This window comes from Gracilinanus agilis, chromosome 4, assembly GCF_016433145.1.
Source record: "Gracilinanus agilis isolate LMUSP501 chromosome 4, AgileGrace, whole genome shotgun sequence".
Lineage (NCBI taxonomy): Eukaryota > Metazoa > Chordata > Mammalia > Didelphimorphia > Didelphidae > Gracilinanus > Gracilinanus agilis.
In genome coordinates this window covers 167,710,025-167,728,357 of record NC_058133.1, presented here as the reverse complement: position 1 = coordinate 167,728,357, position 18,333 = coordinate 167,710,025, and the positions used below count along the sequence as shown (strand labels likewise).

Below are 18,333 nucleotides of genomic sequence, written 5' to 3'. Positions count from 1 at the left end.
GGTTGATTCCGTAATTAAATCAGATCTAAGTCAGCATCGGGTTAAGGCACTTTATTTACAATCAGGAAGGTAAAGGTATAGGAATAAAGAGAAAGGGAAAGGCTAGTCCAGATCTGCGGAGGCCTGGACTAGAGAGAAGGTTAAAAGGCTAAATAAATGAAGCTGCAAGCCTCAAGGCCTAGCAACCAGATAGGCTAGTGCCTGCTTAAGGCAGAGTTTGGAAGCGGCCTAATTAGGCCAAGGAAGTCAGCCTAACTTACCCACATGACCATTCAGAGTAGAAGCTGCCTGAGGTCTCCTCTGAGATCCGTCAGCACCATGTTCAGAGCGGGAACTGCCTCCACAGGAAGTAACCAACATACTTAAAGAGATAGTGTCTTTCGTCACTTCCCGTGAGTCCACCTCTAATTCAAGTTGACAAATGGCAGTCTCTACACTGATTTGGACTGCCGAAAGGGCAGTCCCTTGTTCTTGATTTGTTACTTATTGTCACGTGTAGGTAACTCGTCTCCCCTCCCCACTAAGGAAGGTGAGGGTGACGTCATTTCCATGCCTAGGTTGAGTAGGGTTTTGACTATGAATGGGCTAGAGCTAATTCTATTTACATATTACTTCCTTTAATGTACATTGCCATCATAATTATGTATATTATTTTCTTAGCTCCGTTTACTTCATTCTACATTAGTTCATATAAGGAAAGGAGATTTTTTTTTTTACAGCTTATACATGTCCAACCCAGGTAAGTCAAAGTGTTACATACAAATGAGGAAGCCTAGGAGAGGATAAGAGATTTGCCTTAGGGTTACACCAGCCAGTATGCCCGGACTACTGACATGACAGCTGCTTAATTCTTGTTAAATGCTATAAGTGGAAAAGCTGACATTCAACTCCAAATCCAGTATACTGCTAATTGAGATTGCCTGGGGAGGTTGGTCACACTCAGCTTCACATTCATAATAACCAGAGGTGAACTGTAGTCTCCTAGTATGACTCAAAAGAACCGATGGTTAAATTTTTAATGAGCGCATTTACATCTCAAAAATCTAGCAAACTACAAATCAGGACTTGATTTATTATTTTGTTAATTAACTAGACTTTCAGAAAGTGATGGAGATCCCAAAGAGATTAAAAAAAAAAGTGGGAAAGGTCTTACTTGTACAAAAATATTCAGAGCTGCTCTTTTTGTGGTGGCAAAAGAATTGGAAATTAAAGGATTGTCCATCAGTTGGGGAATGGCTGAACAAATTGTAGTATATGATGGTGATGGGATATTATTGTGCTATAAGGAATGATGAACAGGATGATTTCAGAAAGAGCGGGAAAGACTTATGTGAACTGATGCAGAGTGAAATAAGCAGAACCAGGAGAACATTATACACAGTAACTGAATATATTGTGGAATGGTCAAATGTGATTGATCGTGCTACTGACATACAATGATCCAGGACAATTCCGAAGGACTTAGGACAAAGAATGCTCTCCAATTCCAGAGAAAGAACTGTTGGAATCAGAATGCTGATCAAAGCATGCAATTTTTCACTTACTTATTTGGGTTTGTGTTTGGGGGTTTTGGTTTTAGAAGATTATTTACTTACAAAAATGAACAATATGGAAATATGTTGTGCATGATAATACATATATAACCCAGATCAAATCTCCTGCCAGCACTGGGAGGGGGAAGGTAAGGAAGAGAGGGAGATAAGTTGGATCATATAATGGGAAAACTTACCTGGAAATTTGTTATTATATGTAATTGGTAAGAAATAAAATAAAATAAATCACTTTATGCATAGGAAAAAAAGAAAGTGATAGAGAAAATGTTAACAATATAGATTAAAATTTAAAAGTGGGTCCAAAAAAAAGTCAGCTAGGGGGCATAGTGGGTAGAGTTCTCAGCGTGGAGTCAGGAGAACATGGGTTGAAATCTAAGCTCCAACACTTTCTAGCTATGTGACCCTGGGCACATCACTTAACCCTGTTTGTTTAACCCTTACCCTTCTGTCTTAGAGCTATTACTAAGACAGAAGATAAGGGTTTAAAAAATGAGGATATGTCATTCCCCATGCTCTGCCACATTAAATGAACATACTCTTGATGGGAAATCTAAGGATGAATACAAATCAGTCACCTGACAGGTGAGGGGATAAGCATAGCTTCCATATTTCATCTAACAGTTTTATGGTTATTTCAGTCATTCAACAAACATTTATTAAAGATGTGTTATGTGCCAGGCACTATGCTAAGAGTTATGGAAACAAATACAAGTAAATGGAAAGTTAGTATCTGCCCTCAAGGAGCTTACATTTTAATGGAAGAAGACAACACATAGAAAGGGAGCTGAAAAGGGAGAGAAGTGGAAGTGTGGAGTGGGCAGGGAAGGGGTGGGGTGGGGATGGTAATTAAGTCTGTAGAATAATAGATTGCTGAACTGGAACCCTTCCCCAGAAAGGAAGTTCCCCGAAGATCTCACTGGACCAGAGGATTCTATTGGCTAGTGAGATACTTAGAGGAAGAATAGACGAGTTTCAATATCAGACGAGTTTCAGTATCAAAGCCCAAAGAGGAAAGAATATAATTTTGGTCTATTCCTAACTTCAGCTCCTGGGGCAGCTAGTTGGTTCAGTGGATAGTGCTGCATCCCAGATCAGGAAGACTCATCTTCCTGAATTAAAATCTAGCTTTAGACAAGTACAAGTTGTTTGAACTTGGACAAGTCATTTAATCCTGTTTGCTTGTTTCCTTATCTGTAGAATAAACTGGAGAAGGAAATGGAAAACCACTCCAGTTATTTTTGCATTGCATATAGGGTCACATTCTTCTTGGAATGTCTTGTCACATAGTAGAAAGATCCATTGGAAGCATTTACCTAGCCCGCTACTCAGATCTGGAGGCATCTACCATGATAATGGATCTGTCATTAATTCAGCTTAATTGTTTGTAGTCTGACTTCTTCTACCACCCCATTGAAATTTGATCACCAGTGACCTGAAAACACAAAAATAGCCTGTTTGTATCACTCCCATTTTCGAGTAGCCATGGTAATTTCAACCAATCATATTTCCCTGTCTCTCCATTCCCCAAAAGGTATATAAGTTCCCCAAATTCTATTATTCCTCAGAGCCATCATCTAGTGTGGTGATCCTCTCAGAGGTACGTCCCCAGAGACCCAGGGTGTCGGCCTTATAAAGATCTTGATGCTGGGCTGTGTGGCAGCCGAATATTGGACCTATCCCTTTCCTGATTAGACTTGGTTTTTCTGACTACTTAAGTTTTTTCCAAGTTAACAATAGTAAGAATTTTTTTTTGTTTTGTTTTTTAAACCCTTAACTTCTGTGTATTGGTCCCTTGGTGGAAGAGTGGTAGGGGTGGGCAATGGGGGTCAAGTGACTTGCCCAGGGTCACACAGCTGGGAAGTGTCTGAGGCCGGATTTGAACCTAGGACCTCCCGTCTCTAGGCTTAGCTCTCAATCCACTGAGCTACCCAGCTGCCCCCAAGAATTTTTAAAAAAGAATATTGGAGTGGTTGGCCATGTCCCTCTCCAGCTCATTTTTGTTGTTCTTGAAATTAAAAAAAAAAAAACCCTTACCTTTCTCTTTGATATGAAGTATTGGTTCCAATAAGGTAATGAGGGCCTGTACCTGGGTAGTGGCAATGCCGGGGGAGGAGAGCTCATTTGGATTTTCTGGACAGGTTAGGGCCCGTCCTGATGCTCTCTACAACCATCTATTTGCATCTGTGATCTAGGTTTTGTTCTCAGATCTGTCTTCTTGTAGTCAAAGGAGAAAACATCTCAAGATACTATATCAACTGTAGCAATAGCAGTGACACAGTAATAGCAATACTGTGGAATGATCAGCTGAGATAGACTTAGTTACTCTCGGCTGTACAATGATCCAGGATAATTCTGAGGGACTTGGGACAAAGAATGCTCTCCACCTCCAGAGAAAGAATAGTTGGAATAGAAATGCAGATGAAAACATTTGATTTATCACTCGTTTATTTGCGCATATGTTTTGAGGTTTTGGTTTTATAAGATTTTTCACATACAAAAGTGAACAATATGGAAATGTTTTGTGTGATAATACATGTATAACCCAGATTGAATTGCTTGCCAACTTTGGGAGTGGTGAGGGAAGGAGGAAGGGAGAAAATTTGGATCATATAACTTCGGGAAACTTATGTGGATATGTGTTATTCCATGTAATTGGCAAAAATAAATTTTTTTAAATTAGTAGTGACAATTCTTAGACTTATCTTTTCTGCTCTCAACTACATGGAAGGAATAGTCTCCCAAAGTAATACCTGAGAAACAGCAGTGGAGGGGAAGTAGAAACCATGAACATTTTGCAACATTTGGAGAGACAATAGAGCAATGATTTGACCCCTCCCCTCAAAACCATCTGGTGACTTATTAGTAGACAATCTAATATAATAAACTACACAAGGATATAATAAAGGTAGATGATCTCATCCACTTTTGCAACAAATACTTGTCCCCAGATAAGTGTTGTGATCTAAATTGTTCCCTCAAACCTGTTTTCTCATCTAAAGAAACTTCTTTCACAATTATTTATTTCACATGTATTTTGTCACCTTCCCTTATTTCTTAGCCTTGAACAGGGGTAGGTCTCCTTATCCTGATACCAAACTCTGCTAGGTGCTTAGCAAATTGTTTTGTTGCTGGTCTTTCATTTTGGAAAAAGACCAATGACGTCACAGGGTAATGTCTTGACTTGCAAGTGAATTGGATTTAAGTGAGGCAGAGCTGCTGCACAAAGTCATCAGTTTCATCCTCTCTTCCACAGAAATCAAAGTTTAGTGGCAGAACAAAGTCAGGATGCCTGGTGATGGTCCAGTGTGCATTGGATGACCTTGGTGTCTTTGATGTCTGAACAAGCTCTAAGTGGTCTACAACATCTGCTTCAGCTGCCTTTATGGCCTCTGGAACAAATAAATTGTTCTCATCAGCCCCTTCTGCCAGGGGAAGTCTTCACATGCTTGGGATCAACCTCTCTCTAATTCACCAGTGGGTTTGTGGACCCTGGTTACTTTTATCCTGGTTTCATCTATCTGCTGAGACAGTTTGTCAGGGTTTGGTAGCTATGCATGACAGCTTCTTGGAGCCAAAAGTGAGAGCTGGTTGAAAGGTGAACACCAAAAGTGGATGAGCGGCCCTGAAAAGGGGCTTGGTAAGTCCTCATATCAGAGAGTATATGGGGTATTTAAAGAGGACCAGCATCTCTGTATGGCAAATATTCCCCTAAAACCTCACTTTTTCCTCCCTGAAAGATTTCCCCTCTCTATAACATAAAAGGGGTTACTATTTATCCCAAGTTGCCCCAGAATGCTGCTGATCAGCTAGCTGTTCACATGACACTCCATGTCCCTACTCTGTTCCTTTTCACTGGCTGTCCTGTAAGCCTGGAATGCTCTCCCCACTTCTGCTTACTAGCTTCCCTGAAGACAGCTCAATTTCCACCTTCTGCAAGAGACCTTTGCTGCTCCCAAAGCCCTTCTCTGAAATAAGCACCTTCTCTCTGAAATATGTACAGAATTGTTTGTACATTGGCATTCAAGCTCCTCAAGGGGAGGGACTATTCTTATCTTTCTCTCCATCCCCAAAGCTTAGCGTGTTTGTTGACTTGACTTTCCTTCTCATTGGGATTGTTTCTTTTTGTGTTTAGAATTTAATTCCTTTTTTTTTTTTTTAACCTTTACCTTCTGTTTTGGAATCCACATTGATTACAAGGCAGAAGAGCAGGAAGGGGTAGGCAATTTGAGTTAAGTGACTTGCTCAGGGTCACACTGCTAGGAAGTATCTGAGGCCAGATTTAAACCCAGGACCTCCTGTCTCCAGGCCTGGTTCTCAATCCACTGAGTCACCCTTAGAATTTTATTTTTGAGAATTTCCCATTCTTCTTAGATTGACTTCCCCTATAGAATTTTAGTTCTTCACATTATACTGACCTTCCTCTTACCCCTCTGAAATGTATTTCCCTAAAATCAAGAGTATTTGTAAAACTATACTTTGTTTTCCTTTTTTCTAGCATGAACTCTCAGAGGAAGTAGGCATTTCCTCCTAAGTTTCTATCATTTCCACTCGGATGTCAGCTCCTATTAGACAGACTCAAACTCAGAATGGAATTTCTGGGTTGCCACAATAAATGGATTTCAGAGCAAGAAGATGAAGTCCATGAGAATGGGGAAGGAAATCATGCTATCTGAAGACTGATCAAATAAACTAAAAAAATATCTTGGAGACAATGTTATTGTGAATGTAAACAGTTTTTAATACACCATCTTCCCCATTAGACTGGGAGGTTCTTGAGAGTAGAGATTGTCTTTTAATTTTCTTAATATTCTTAGGGTTGAGTGTAGTGCCTAGCATAAAGCAGGTGCTTAATGTTTGATGATTGATTGACTGATGATTAAGTATTTGAAGAGCTTCCATATCAGAAGAAGCATTAGATTTGTACCTTCTGACCAGAGAGGGGAGAACTAGGAGCAAGAGGGGGAAGATAAAGACTGATTTAGGCCCAGTGAAATGGCACTTTTCTTCATAATTAGAGTTATTTAAAAGTGGAATGGGATTGTTGGTGGTTTCCCTTTATCAGGTCTTTAAGAATAGTCTAGGTAATCATTTCTCAGACATGCTTTTCTTGTTTCTGTCTGGAATAGGACCCTTCCCAACATCCAAGTTCTGAGAACTGGTCATTTTTAGCCTACAGAACAAATTAAAAGAGACCCTAATAGCTGTGAACTGAAAAGGGAATTAAGCTTTTTCTGCCAGGTCCCAAGGCACATAACTAAAGCCAATGAGCAGAAAATGCAATCAGGTTTAAGCTTGATATGCTGAAAAACTTCCTTAGAGCAGTTCAAAGGCTAAATAGTGGCTCTCCTTCAACATGTAGGATGACTCCCTTAGGGATTTTGCCATTCAGGGACTGAAGTGTTACAATGAGGTCCTTCCTTCCTAACTCTGGGCCTAATTCTTTTTTTAAACCCTTACCTTCTGCCTTAGAATCAATAGTGTGTAAGTAATACTTCTGAGGCAGAAGAGCAGTAAAGGCTAGGCAATGAAAGTTAAGTGACTTGCCCAGGGTCACACAACTAAGACCTCCTGTTAGGTCTAGGCCTGGTTCTCTAATTACTGAGCCAGCTAGTCGACTCCTCTGGGCCTAATTCTAAGGGATTTTGGAAAAGTCAGCGGAATTGAGCAGTTGCCTATGCATCTTTAGGAAGATTTCAAGAAGCACAAGGAAGTCTCTAAGGAGGTATTTTGGGGACTTCAAGATTTGGGAGTCTGTGGGAGGTTGGATGGTAGGAGTCAGGGAGATGGTGGAAGCTGCATACGGGTATGTGAAGAAGTGTTTGGAAGGGCGGTTTACTCGCCTGGTGGGGAAACTGAGTCACAGAACTGGATTGGGGCTCAGGGAACTACGGCTTTCCAGGCCACGTACTGAGTGCTCCTTTCTCGGCTTCAGTTTCTCCATTCGTGAAACGAGGTCGAAGAATCACACCCCCGTGCGTGGTAAATTTGGAAATCTTCCAATCAGCAGATGAAACCACCCTGATTTGCTAAGGGAGGACAATGTAAAAGGGAGCTCATTTAACACTTCATCCCGGTCTTAGGCCAACCACCTGTCCAGGTCCAGCCCCCGGTTTTCTGGCTAGTTGAAGTGCCTCGCGCCCATTGGTCCCTCGTCCCAGGCCCCATCCTCATACGAGGCAGAAAAGCCAATCAAAGGCCCCGTCGTGAGGCCAAACCGCTGATCAATCGTCCTAGAGCCACGCCCCCACTGGCCTCCGGAACTCTGGGAGTTGTAGTTCACTGGCGGCATCTGGGTGGAAAGCGGGGAGAAACAGAAACTACTCACCCCAGGGAGCTGTGCGTCGCTTCGAACTCTTTTTAGTACTCCCTTTCCTCCTCGCTCCAAACCCCCTGTCGAACTAAGGCTGTGTTTGCATCTCGGACCAGGTGAGTGAAGTAGCAATTGTGGGATTTGGAGAGGGCGGTGGCTCGGTACAGAAGCTCTGCACACCCGCCCGCCTCGCAGTGGCCGTCATCCTCGGTTTTCGTGGCCAACCTTTCTAGGGCAAGTTCGAGGATGCCCACCAGCTCTGGGGCCGGGTGTGCCCAGCCGGCACCCGCCTCTGGGTGGCTTGTACTGGGCAGAGCCCGTTTAAAGGGCTGTTGCGTGCCCCCAACAGAGCCCATCTGTAAGGCTGGTGTGGCACTCCCTGTATTATGTGTACCTGCTTTGGGTGTTTCCCCCCCAATCCCCCTCAAGGCTGGTGTGCCCTTCCCACTTGTATTCGTGCCTTATGTGGTGCCCACTTGTCAGTTGTGTCCCTCTAACTTGTCATTGCACTCCTCTGGTGTTCACCTGTGTCGCTTATGTATGTCGTCCTGGTGTCCACATTTATTTTCATGCGTCCTTGGAAACCCTAGTCCCTGGCAGGACTTGTGCCCCACCAGTTTCTCAAAGCCCTTGGATCTGCCCCGAAAAAAAAAAAAAAAAAAAAACTTCCTCCTTCCCCAGAGGCCAGGCACCATGACTCTTAACCGAAATGCAATACCTGGAGAACTTCAGGGGTTCAACTTCGCTCCCGAGAGGAGCTTCTCCTATCCAATGACCAACCTGCATCCTTTAAAGAGCCCCCCCCCCATTTCTATTTGAAGCCATTAGGATCACTACAGGCCTTCTGTGCCCCTTCCAGAGCGAGTCCTCTGTGCACTCCTAGTGCCTCCTGTAAGCTGGCTCCATTCCAAGTCTTTTCCCCACTACTTTCCATACCCCGTGGGTGCCTTTATGTTTGCATCTCATCCTTGCCTACAATTCTGATCCTCCTCTTCCTCTACCCCTTGCCTCTCAGCAATATCACACTAATGACTCCCCCATCTATTTATTCCCTGCACTTCTCCACTTTTAGAAAGTGTATCAAACTCCATTTTTTCCAGGAAATTTGTCCTGGTCAACTTTACTCAATGTAGATCATCCATTTTTGCCACAAAAGAAGCACTGCTTGGAATCTTGATTCTAGTCCTAGCTTTGACACAGACTCCAAACATTGCATTTTCTGGGATGCAGTTTTCCCACTGGGCATGAGATTAGATGAGATACTCTAATTCTAAGAATCTTTAGTTCTCAGTTGTATGCCATACACTCCCCACCATGACACATTTACTGCTTATGGATCTGCTACAGAGATAACATCTCAAGGGCAAGTTCTTTGCTTTTCTTTCCTCCCAACATTCCATATGTGCCTTCCTGCCTCCTCTCCTTACACCCTTCTCCACCAAGGGGGAACAGATCAATATTGTCTACCTAAATGAACAGCAGCTCAGTGAAGTAGGGTGGGAAACGGGCTGGGGTAGTTACCACTGTGCATCTGCCTCCAGTCCTTGCCCCTCTGCAGGGAGTACCTGGTGCCCCCCCTTTCCTTGCTACCCCTACGATGCCCCCAGCCCGCTGGCTGAGATCGGCAGGGGCCTTCCTGCTTCCAGCCCCGCGCTGGGTACCCTGGGAGAGGCAGCTGGGTCCCCCTTGGCAGCCCTCTCTGACAAATGGGGGCTCAGCCGTGGGGGCCCAGCACAGTGCTCGCCACTGGTGCCAATCTCGGAGAGAGAAACCTCGGTGAGTGTTTATGTCTGTGTGGATAGTTATTTGGAACTTAGGGGTCAGGGGTGGGGGCGGGTCTAAGGAACTGTCACTTAGGTTTATGACTCTACTTTGTATTTCCCCCAAACCTGACCCCTCTTACCTGTAGAATGAACGGAGATCAGAAGTCAGTTTTTGCCCAAGAGAAGCAAGATTTTGTCCAGCATTTCTCCCAGATTGTGAAGATCCTGACAGAAGAATGGATGGGACACCCTGAGGTGGGAGATGCCATAGCCAGGCTCAAGAAGGTGAGACATTAGGTTTGGCTTTTGGGATAGAACCTAGAATGAGCCCCAGGGACTTTAGGAGAGGAAGGGGATGTAAATCAGTTATTCTATAATTGAAATAGCCTGTGTTTATGACTTTTCCTTAGCTGCTAGGAATAGAGACCTAGAGGAAGAAGGTGTCTTGCACTTAACAGTAATAGGTCATATTTAGGTAATAAAAAATTATACACAAAATTAAAAACAAACAAAAAAATTGGTCACCCAGCTAGTAAGTGTCTGAGGTCAGATTTGAGTTCATGTCTTCCTAACTCCTGACCCAATCCCTGCCTTCAAGGAGCTTTCATTATACATATACAAAGCAAATTGATTAGAGTGTTACCCAAAGAGACCTCAAGAAAGAGTTCAGGGGGAAGGTGGTACATGAGCTAAGCCTTGAAAAGGGCCTTGGAGACTTATTAGTGCGGATTCCAGACCTGGAAGATGGAGTTCTGAATCCAGGGAACAAGTTGATTGTCTAGCACATACAATGTGTGAAGGAGAATCGTGTGAAAGAAGATTGGAAAGATAAATTAGAACCAGAACATGGAGAACTTTAAATGCCAGAGTGAGGAATTTGTATTTTACTGTAGAGACAATAGGAGACCACTGAAGGGCTTAGGAAGATTGTGTTGGCAACCATATGAAAGATGGATTGGAAAGAGGGTGCAACAAATCTGAAGCCTATTATAAGATTTCATAAAGACCTGAATAAGGATTAGCCATGTGGGGGAAGATGGATTCAAAAGATGTTGTGAAGGTAGCCAAGATTTGACCACTTAGTACATATATGGGATGTGGGGGAAAAGAATCTAGGATGGCTTCAAGGTTACAGGTCTGGGTGATTGGGCAGTGGTTCATATAGATAAATTCAAATGTTCTCTACTTTGTAATTTGTAATTGTATGGATTCCACATTGTAATCAGTGCTGTCTAATTAGGTCCCCTTTCTACAGCCTTTAGTTAAGTTCAGGAATTCAGCTTTCCCTTTGGAGCTAGTTGTTGAATTGTTTCAGTTGTGTCTGACTGTTCTTGACCCCATCTGGGGTTTTCTTGGCAAAGATACTGGAGTGGGTTTGCCATTTCCTTCTCCAGCTCATTTTATAGAGGAGGAAACTGAGGCAAACATTATTAAATGACTCATCCAGGGTCACACAACTAGCAAATGTCTGAGGTCGAATTTGGTGGTGTGCTCTCCACCGTGTTACCTAACCTGACCATAACTCACTAATTAAAAGAGGAAGATTATCATCTTCTATACCATTAGCTCTTGGATAAATACTAAGACACCTGTTATCTGTTAAGTCCTGAAACTAGCTCTAAGAAATATATTGTCCCCGAACTAACATTGCACCCTTAAGGAAAGTCTTCTCTCCCTAACTAACCTTTTTAGGCGCCAGGGAGTCCACTAACTCAGGTGTACTAACAAGGTCTAAAATATACAGGGGGATCCTGTAAATCAGTCAGTGTTCTTTAATGACAAAGTGGTCACCTGCCCCAAGTGGGTACCACCCTGCCTTCCTTGAAGTAACCTGTCCTGTCTAGCCCTTAATCAATCATGTGCTCCACCTACCCAACTGTTCTTTTTCTCTGCTTCTCTAAAAACTATAAAAAGTTTGTCAACCGCATACCTGAGTCTTAGCTTTGGTAGGGAAACTAGAACTTATAAATTTCACAATTTATCAATAAATTGAAAGTGCTTGGAACTTTCTGCCTCAGTTTACTTTAATTTTCAAATGTAACAATGAAAAGACCTCTGCCTGGGGAGACAGTGTGAAGTTAGGGAATAAAACTTTTTTTTTCCCCCTTGGAACTGAGAATCATTCAATCAAGCAGCATTTAATACGCAATTACTATGTTCCAGGTACCATGCTAAGCTTTGAGGATATAAAGAAAAAGTACCTGCCCTCAAGGAGCATACATTCTAACATATATACATATATATGCGTTGGCTTTTTTGTTGCTCAATTGTTTCAGTCCCATCTGATTCTTTGTGACCCTGTTTGGGATTTTCCCTTTGGCAAAGCTACTGGAGTGGTTTGCAATTTCCTTCTCCAGCTCATTTTACACAAGAGGAACTGAGGCAAATAGGATTAAGTGACCTGTCCAGGGTCACACAGCTAGTGTCTGAGGCCACATTTGAATCGAGGAAAATGATTCTTCTTGATTCCAGACTCGGCACTCTGTCCACTGCTTATCCTAGGTGGCCACATACACACACAAAATACCTAGACATACACAAGATACATAAGACTCACATAAGATATATTTAGATACACATAAGATACATAGACACACAAGACACATGCACCCAAACTATAGATACTTAGACATACATGCTACATGCATACACACATCCACACACAAGATACTTCTACATATACACACACAGACACCCAAGGTAATGTGCACAGATGCCCAATACAGACGTGTGCATAGACACACAGGATACACACACACATACATGCATGTGCCATACTTGTAGACACACTCACACACAGGATTTACAGAGTAGATGGGAGATAGCTTTAGAGAGGGAGTCATTAGCCATCGGGGAGACGAGGCCTTCCACAATAAGGGACATTTTGTGTCCGAGAGCCCGGAGGGGAAGGAGAGCGAGCCAGACCCTGAGGTTCCGAGCCTCCGAGGGCGGCCACAGATGGGGAGAATAGGAAGGGGGAGGGCTTGGAGGCATGACGAGGGCTCTGTTTTGGATTTGCTGAGTTTGAAGAGTAGGGGCAGTCCAGCTCAGACTGGAGTAGGCAGTTGGTGATGTAGATTTGAATAGGGAGCATTTATTTATATGGCTCCTTCTACATTCTAAGCACTTTGTGATTTCCCCGGGGATCCTCACAGCCACCCTTGGAGGTAGGTGCTGTCATTTCCATTTTACATTGAGGAAACCCAGGCAAACAGGTTAATGCCTTAAGGCTATACAACAAATAGGTATGTCTTAAGGCCATACAATTAGTGTCTAGATTTGAACTCCAATCTTCCTGACTTCAGGTCCATCATTATTTACTGTGCATCCAGCAGCTTGGGGCAGAGACTGGGTGGAATAGATGGATCTGAACTTATCTGCAACCTGAACTTATCTGCAACCTTAAGGAGTGTCGAGTAGAAATCTTGTTTGTGAGGCCACAATGCTCCATGTCCTTTCCTCCTGACTTTCCCTGTCCTGACCCTCCATCCTGCAGGTCCTAGAGTACAATGCCCTCGGGGGGAAATACAATCGAGGATTATCGGTGCTGATGGTATTTCGGGAGCTGGTGGAACCCCGAAAGCAGGATGCGGACAGTCTACAAAGAGCACTTGCAGTGGGCTGGTGTGTGGAGCTGGTGAGATTCAGAGGGTAGAGAAGCATCTCAGGGGAGGAGGGAGGCTGGGGGAAGACTGGGAAATACCATGATGCAGGAGTCGGGTTCCATCGGGAAGCTGTCTCTGAGATAGATGGATAGTGGGAGAGAAATACGACAGGAGATTAAAATCTGTGCCTAAAAGTTTTATTTTGGGGGCATATTTGGTGTTTTGGCATTTATAGAGTTATCGTTTATGGGATATAAACTTGCTGATTGAAAAAAAAGTGAAACACTTTAGTTTGAAAAAAACAAAAACAAAAACCATTTTTGTTATAAAAGGAAGTTGGAGAGCTCAGGACTTTCCAAAGAGAAAACCTGTCATTTTCAGATTTACAAAATTTAAAAAATCACATTTCACTCTTAGCAACAAAAGTCCTTATTAAGAGTAAATATCCCAGGGGCTCAGTGGATTGAGAGTCAGGCCTAAAGACTGGAGGTCCTGGGTTCAAATCCAGCCTCAGGCACTTCCCAGCTGTGTGACCCTGGGCAAGTCACTTGACCCCCATTGCCCACCCTTACCACTCTTCCACCAAGGAACCAATACACAGAAGTTAAGGTTTAAAAAAAAAAAAAGTAAATATCCCTATTAGGCAACATTTCTTAAAGAGTCTTTTAAACCCTTACCTTCCATCTTGGAATCAATACTATTGGTTCCAAGGCATAAGAGCTGTAAGGGCTAGGCAATAGGGGTTAAGTGACTTGCTCAGGGTCACCCAGCTAGGAAGTGTCTGAGGTCAAATTTGAACCCAGGACCTCCCATCTCTAGGCCTGGCTCTCCATCTACTCAGCCACCTAGCTGCCCCCTCTTAAAGATTATTTCTGGAGTTTTATGCTTTGATGAATATTTTAAAATATTAGCAAAAGTAGGTTTAAATGTGTTACCTATCTTGGCCTTTTTAGGTCCTTGATATCCCAAGTGCCAAATGATCTTTTGCTCTTCTTGCAACAATGTGTGAGGTTGCTTAATAACAGGCCTACCATATTGACAGTTGTTCAGAGATTTTAAAAGAACTTAATAGGCTTGTCACAGTGGAGAGACAAGCAGGAAACATTAGTTTTAGCCCCATGTACAGCCTGGGGAAGGCCCAGGACAAGATAGTCACTCCATTATAAATATATGTATTCCCTTCTCTTCCTCTAGGTCCAGGCTTTTTTCCTAGTGGCAGATGACATCATGGACTCTTCTCTGACCCGCCGGGGCCAGCCATGCTGGTATAAGACGGTAAATAGGCCCTGGAGATACCCTGGGAGAAGAGCAGCAGGAGCCAGGGAGTTGGGTCTGGGCACAAGGAGATTAGGCTTGCTGATGGGTATGCTGGAGAGGTGGTTGAGATTGTTCTCATCATCATGTAAATGTAACTGTTGGTTCCATGCCTTGGGCTACTAAGTTCTTCAGGGTCTGCTGTGCCAAAGACCAACTCTCTTGCTTTTTCCTTTGACCCAGCCTGGCATTGGCTTAGATGCCATCAATGATGCCATGTTGTTGGAAGCCTGCGTCTACCGCCTGCTGAAGCACTTCTGCCGTGGGCAGCCCTATTACCTGAACCTCATTGAACTCTTCCTCCAGGTAAGGCAGATGTCAGACTGCATTGATGTCAGAGTGGGAAGGACTGGGTTCTGGGGCCATTTCCAGGACATTCTTCTTATTGGATCTCATTTTCTCTTGTGCAAAATGAGGGAATTTGGACGAAATAATCTCCAACTATCCTTTTACTTCCAGATTGGAAGAAGAGTGGATTGACTCTTTTCAGATTCCCTTATGTAGATCCAGCATGCCCACCACAGCATAGGCACGGCTCTCTTTAAGGCCACGATACTTGGTTCTGGGCACATGACATTCTTTGTTAAAAGTTAATCTTTTTTGAGGAGTTATCCTCTGATTATTTTTTAAAAAATGAATCCCAAGCCAGCCTTAGAAGTGAAAAGAAATCACAGAAGGGTAGAATGATATGTGGAAGAGGCAAGCAGTAGTGCAAACAGCTTCCCTGTCCTGATAATAATAGTGAGGTTGGGGATAGGTGGAGGTCTGGTTAATCCAATTCCATCCATGCTCTAATTAGGATTCAGAGCTAAGTGAAAGAGAGATAGTGTGATAGAAAGGCCACTGGACTTGGAGCCTGGGGACCAGGTTTTGAATCTTTGAATTTTTTTTTTTTTGAGTACCTAATATCTGTACCCTGGAGCGAGCTGCCTTTTCCTTTTCTGGAAAATGGGGAGAATAATACTTAGGCACATACTTGCTCACATTTCATAGAGAACAATAGAAATAGGAGCTATTGGGACAAGATGTTTTTATACCAGCTGGAGGAACCATGACCTCCTCCCCTTTCTGGCTACTTCTCAATTTCTTCCACATTCAATCCCCCCACATCCTTGCAGCTTATATTGGGACTTCAGCCAGCCATTCATGTGTTCCAGAGGCCTGTTTTAACGTGTTTCTTTCTCCTCTGTAGTGCACTTATCAGACTGAGATTGGCCAAACCCTTGATCTTATTACAGCTCCTCAGGGCAAAGTTGATCTTTCCAGATTCACTGAGCAGAGGTGAGGGGTAGTGAGAACTGGATCTGGGCTGGCTGGCTGGGTATGTGGGTACAACAAGGGATGACTTTTGCCTCTCTCCCTCACCTTGCCTAGATATAAGACCATTGTCAAATACAAGACGGCTTTCTACTCCTTCTACTTACCATTTGCTTCTGCTATGTACATGGTGAGTAACCGGGAGTGCATGATATCATTGGTATCAACACTAGTGTGGACCTACTAACATTAAGAAGGAAGATCTGGGGAGAATGGGATTAATTGTTCCTTCCAGAAAGGAACTTGACATAGGAATATTTCCATCCAGTTCAACAAATACTTATTATTATTATTATTATTATTATTATTATTATTATTATTATTGTTATACTCTTAGCATAGTTTACTATGCTGGAATCTAGGGATACCTCAAGGAATCAGTCCTTAAAGTTAAGCAAAGAGCACACAATCTCAGAATGAACTGTTTTGCATGTGTCTTTAAGAAGTCAAAAGGCAGAAACTGAGACTGATAAAAGACAAGCAAAAATGAAACAAGGAGTTTCCAATCTAATGGGTTGGGGGTTAAGAGTCACAATTCTTGAGGCCATAACTGTTCCATTCAGTCAGGAGTGATAACCATTGAACAAAAGGGATCTTCTGCCAGTAGGAGAGGAGGATTTATCAGCCCAGTTTCTATTCTCCCCACAGGCAGGCATAGATGGGGAGAAAGAGCACACCAATGCCAAGAATATCCTTCTGGAGATGGGAGAATTTTTTCAAATTCAGGTATGAAAGCATCAGACATGAGCATGAAAGTCAGTGACTTCCCTGCCTTCCCAGATGTACTCCTCATTTTTCTGTTCTCATCCCTCCACTCAGGATGATTACCTTGACCTTTTTGGTGACCCCAATATGACTGGCAAGATTGGCACTGACATCCAAGACAACAAATGCAGCTGGCTGGTGGTGAAGAGCCTTCAGCTAGCATCATCTGAGCAAAGAAAGATCTTGGAGGTGCCTGAGGGTAGGGGGTGAGGTGGAGGGAAGGATTCTAATCCAGGCTCTTCCCTCTGAAGAGGGAAGACAGAGAGAGAAGAGAGAAACAAATGAAAGGGCAGGAGAAAACTTGGTCTGGAGTTGGAAGTTCACCACCGAGTGTTGAAGGGAACATCTAGAATTGAGAGGTTGTGCGTGTGTGTTTTGTGTAAAAAGCAGAACAAGTGAGACTCTGGGTATCTTGCCCCCTACCAAAAAGTGTAAGCTTAATGAAAACGGGGGAGTATGCTTTTTTCTAAATCGTGTATAGCTTGCAATGTATAATAGCTTAGCACAGTGTTGTAAATACTTAATGTTTGTTGAATGAATGCACAGATAAACTGAGGAGGTGGTACATGGGGATTTCTTTGGAGGGGAACCCTGAAGTGCAGGTGCTGGGAATTCTAGAGGATAGGGTGGCTGTTAGGAGGAGCTGAATAGAAAATTCAACAAAGAGATAGGGCCATGGAGACCCATACTCCCTCTTTTAACTTCTCTCCTTACCCCTTCCCTAATTTCAGGAGAATTATGGACAGAATGATCCAGAGAAGATTGCCAAAGTGAAGGAACTCTATGAGAAACTTGAATTGCCTGCTCTTTTCAACAAGTTTGAGGAAGAAAGTTACAGTAGACTGATGGGGCTCATTGAAAAGTATTCATCTCCCCTGCCTTCTTCCATCTTCTTGGAAATGGCAAAGAAGATTTACAAACGGCAGAAATGATCAGGGAGTGGGTTATGAAGGAAGCTGGGGAGGGCAGGGGACCATGTGTGGAGTTGGGGGAGGGTAAACTCTTAATAAATTATGGTTCTTCTACTCCAGTGTTTCTCTGTCCACCTTCCCCAGTCCAGCAGGCGATGTGAGATCTGACCTTGGAGCTAAGAAGCTGGGCAAATAACTTAAGCTCTCAATGCCCCCCTGGGTAACTGTTAGAATATAACTTGGAGAAACAGAAGGAATTCCTTTTCTGGAGAACCCCTCCATTTGAAATCACAGGCCCAGAGAAAAATAAATACCTCATTCCAAGTAAAAGAAGAACCCCCACCATTCAGTTTCAACCCCCTTTTCTGACTTCAACTTTCTGGGGACTCTTCCCTAATGAGCTCCAGCTTTCCTCCTGTTTCATATTTGAGTCCCTGCTTTTTGCTGCATTCTGCGAATTTAGGGTGAACGGACTTGCCGGGATTATCTGGCCTCCATCACTTCCTGCCGGGGAGTATTTGTATGGAGATGGCATTTGAAGCTTTCCAACTAGGCTAGGCTGGGGCTTTGGGGAACCGCTACTGCACGATCCTAAGGGGTGTGGCCTAGGGGAAGCCCCGCCCCTACACGTAGGTGCGCAGAGGCGCAGGGAGGACTAGCCTAGGGCTCCGCCCTCTCCCTGCCCGCTACTGCTGGGCGGGGGTAGGAACCCGAACCTGGGAGGCAGCCTGGTGGGGAGGGGGGGAGGAGGCGGCTGCTGGAGGACGCAGGTGAGGAGGGGACGGACCGGTGAGC

General features: G+C 43.6%; 1 protein-coding gene across 3 annotated transcripts; it reads left to right on the top strand.

Annotated features, from left to right (window-relative positions):
• The first annotated feature begins 7,895 nt into the window (after positions 1–7,895).
• On the top strand, positions 7,896–17,633 carry FDPS (farnesyl diphosphate synthase). Of its 3 annotated transcripts, XM_044676855.1 has the most exons (11): positions 7,896–7,979; positions 9,422–9,639; positions 9,773–9,911; positions 13,123–13,263; positions 14,426–14,506; positions 14,729–14,851; positions 15,738–15,826; positions 15,920–15,992; positions 16,511–16,588; positions 16,682–16,816; positions 17,359–17,633. In XM_044676855.1, exons 2-11 carry the CDS (start codon positions 9,461–9,463, stop codon positions 17,557–17,559), a joined length of 1,239 nt encoding a protein of 412 aa, XP_044532790.1. In that variant the 5' UTR covers positions 7,896–7,979; positions 9,422–9,460; the 3' UTR covers positions 17,560–17,633. The 3 variants fall into 3 exon arrangements, with proteins under 3 accessions (XP_044532790.1, XP_044532792.1, XP_044532789.1); XM_044676857.1 differs by lacking the exon at positions 9,422–9,639; XM_044676854.1 differs by lacking the exon at positions 7,896–7,979 and having other exon boundaries at positions 9,026–9,639.
• The last annotated feature ends 700 nt before the right edge of the window (positions 17,634–18,333 follow it).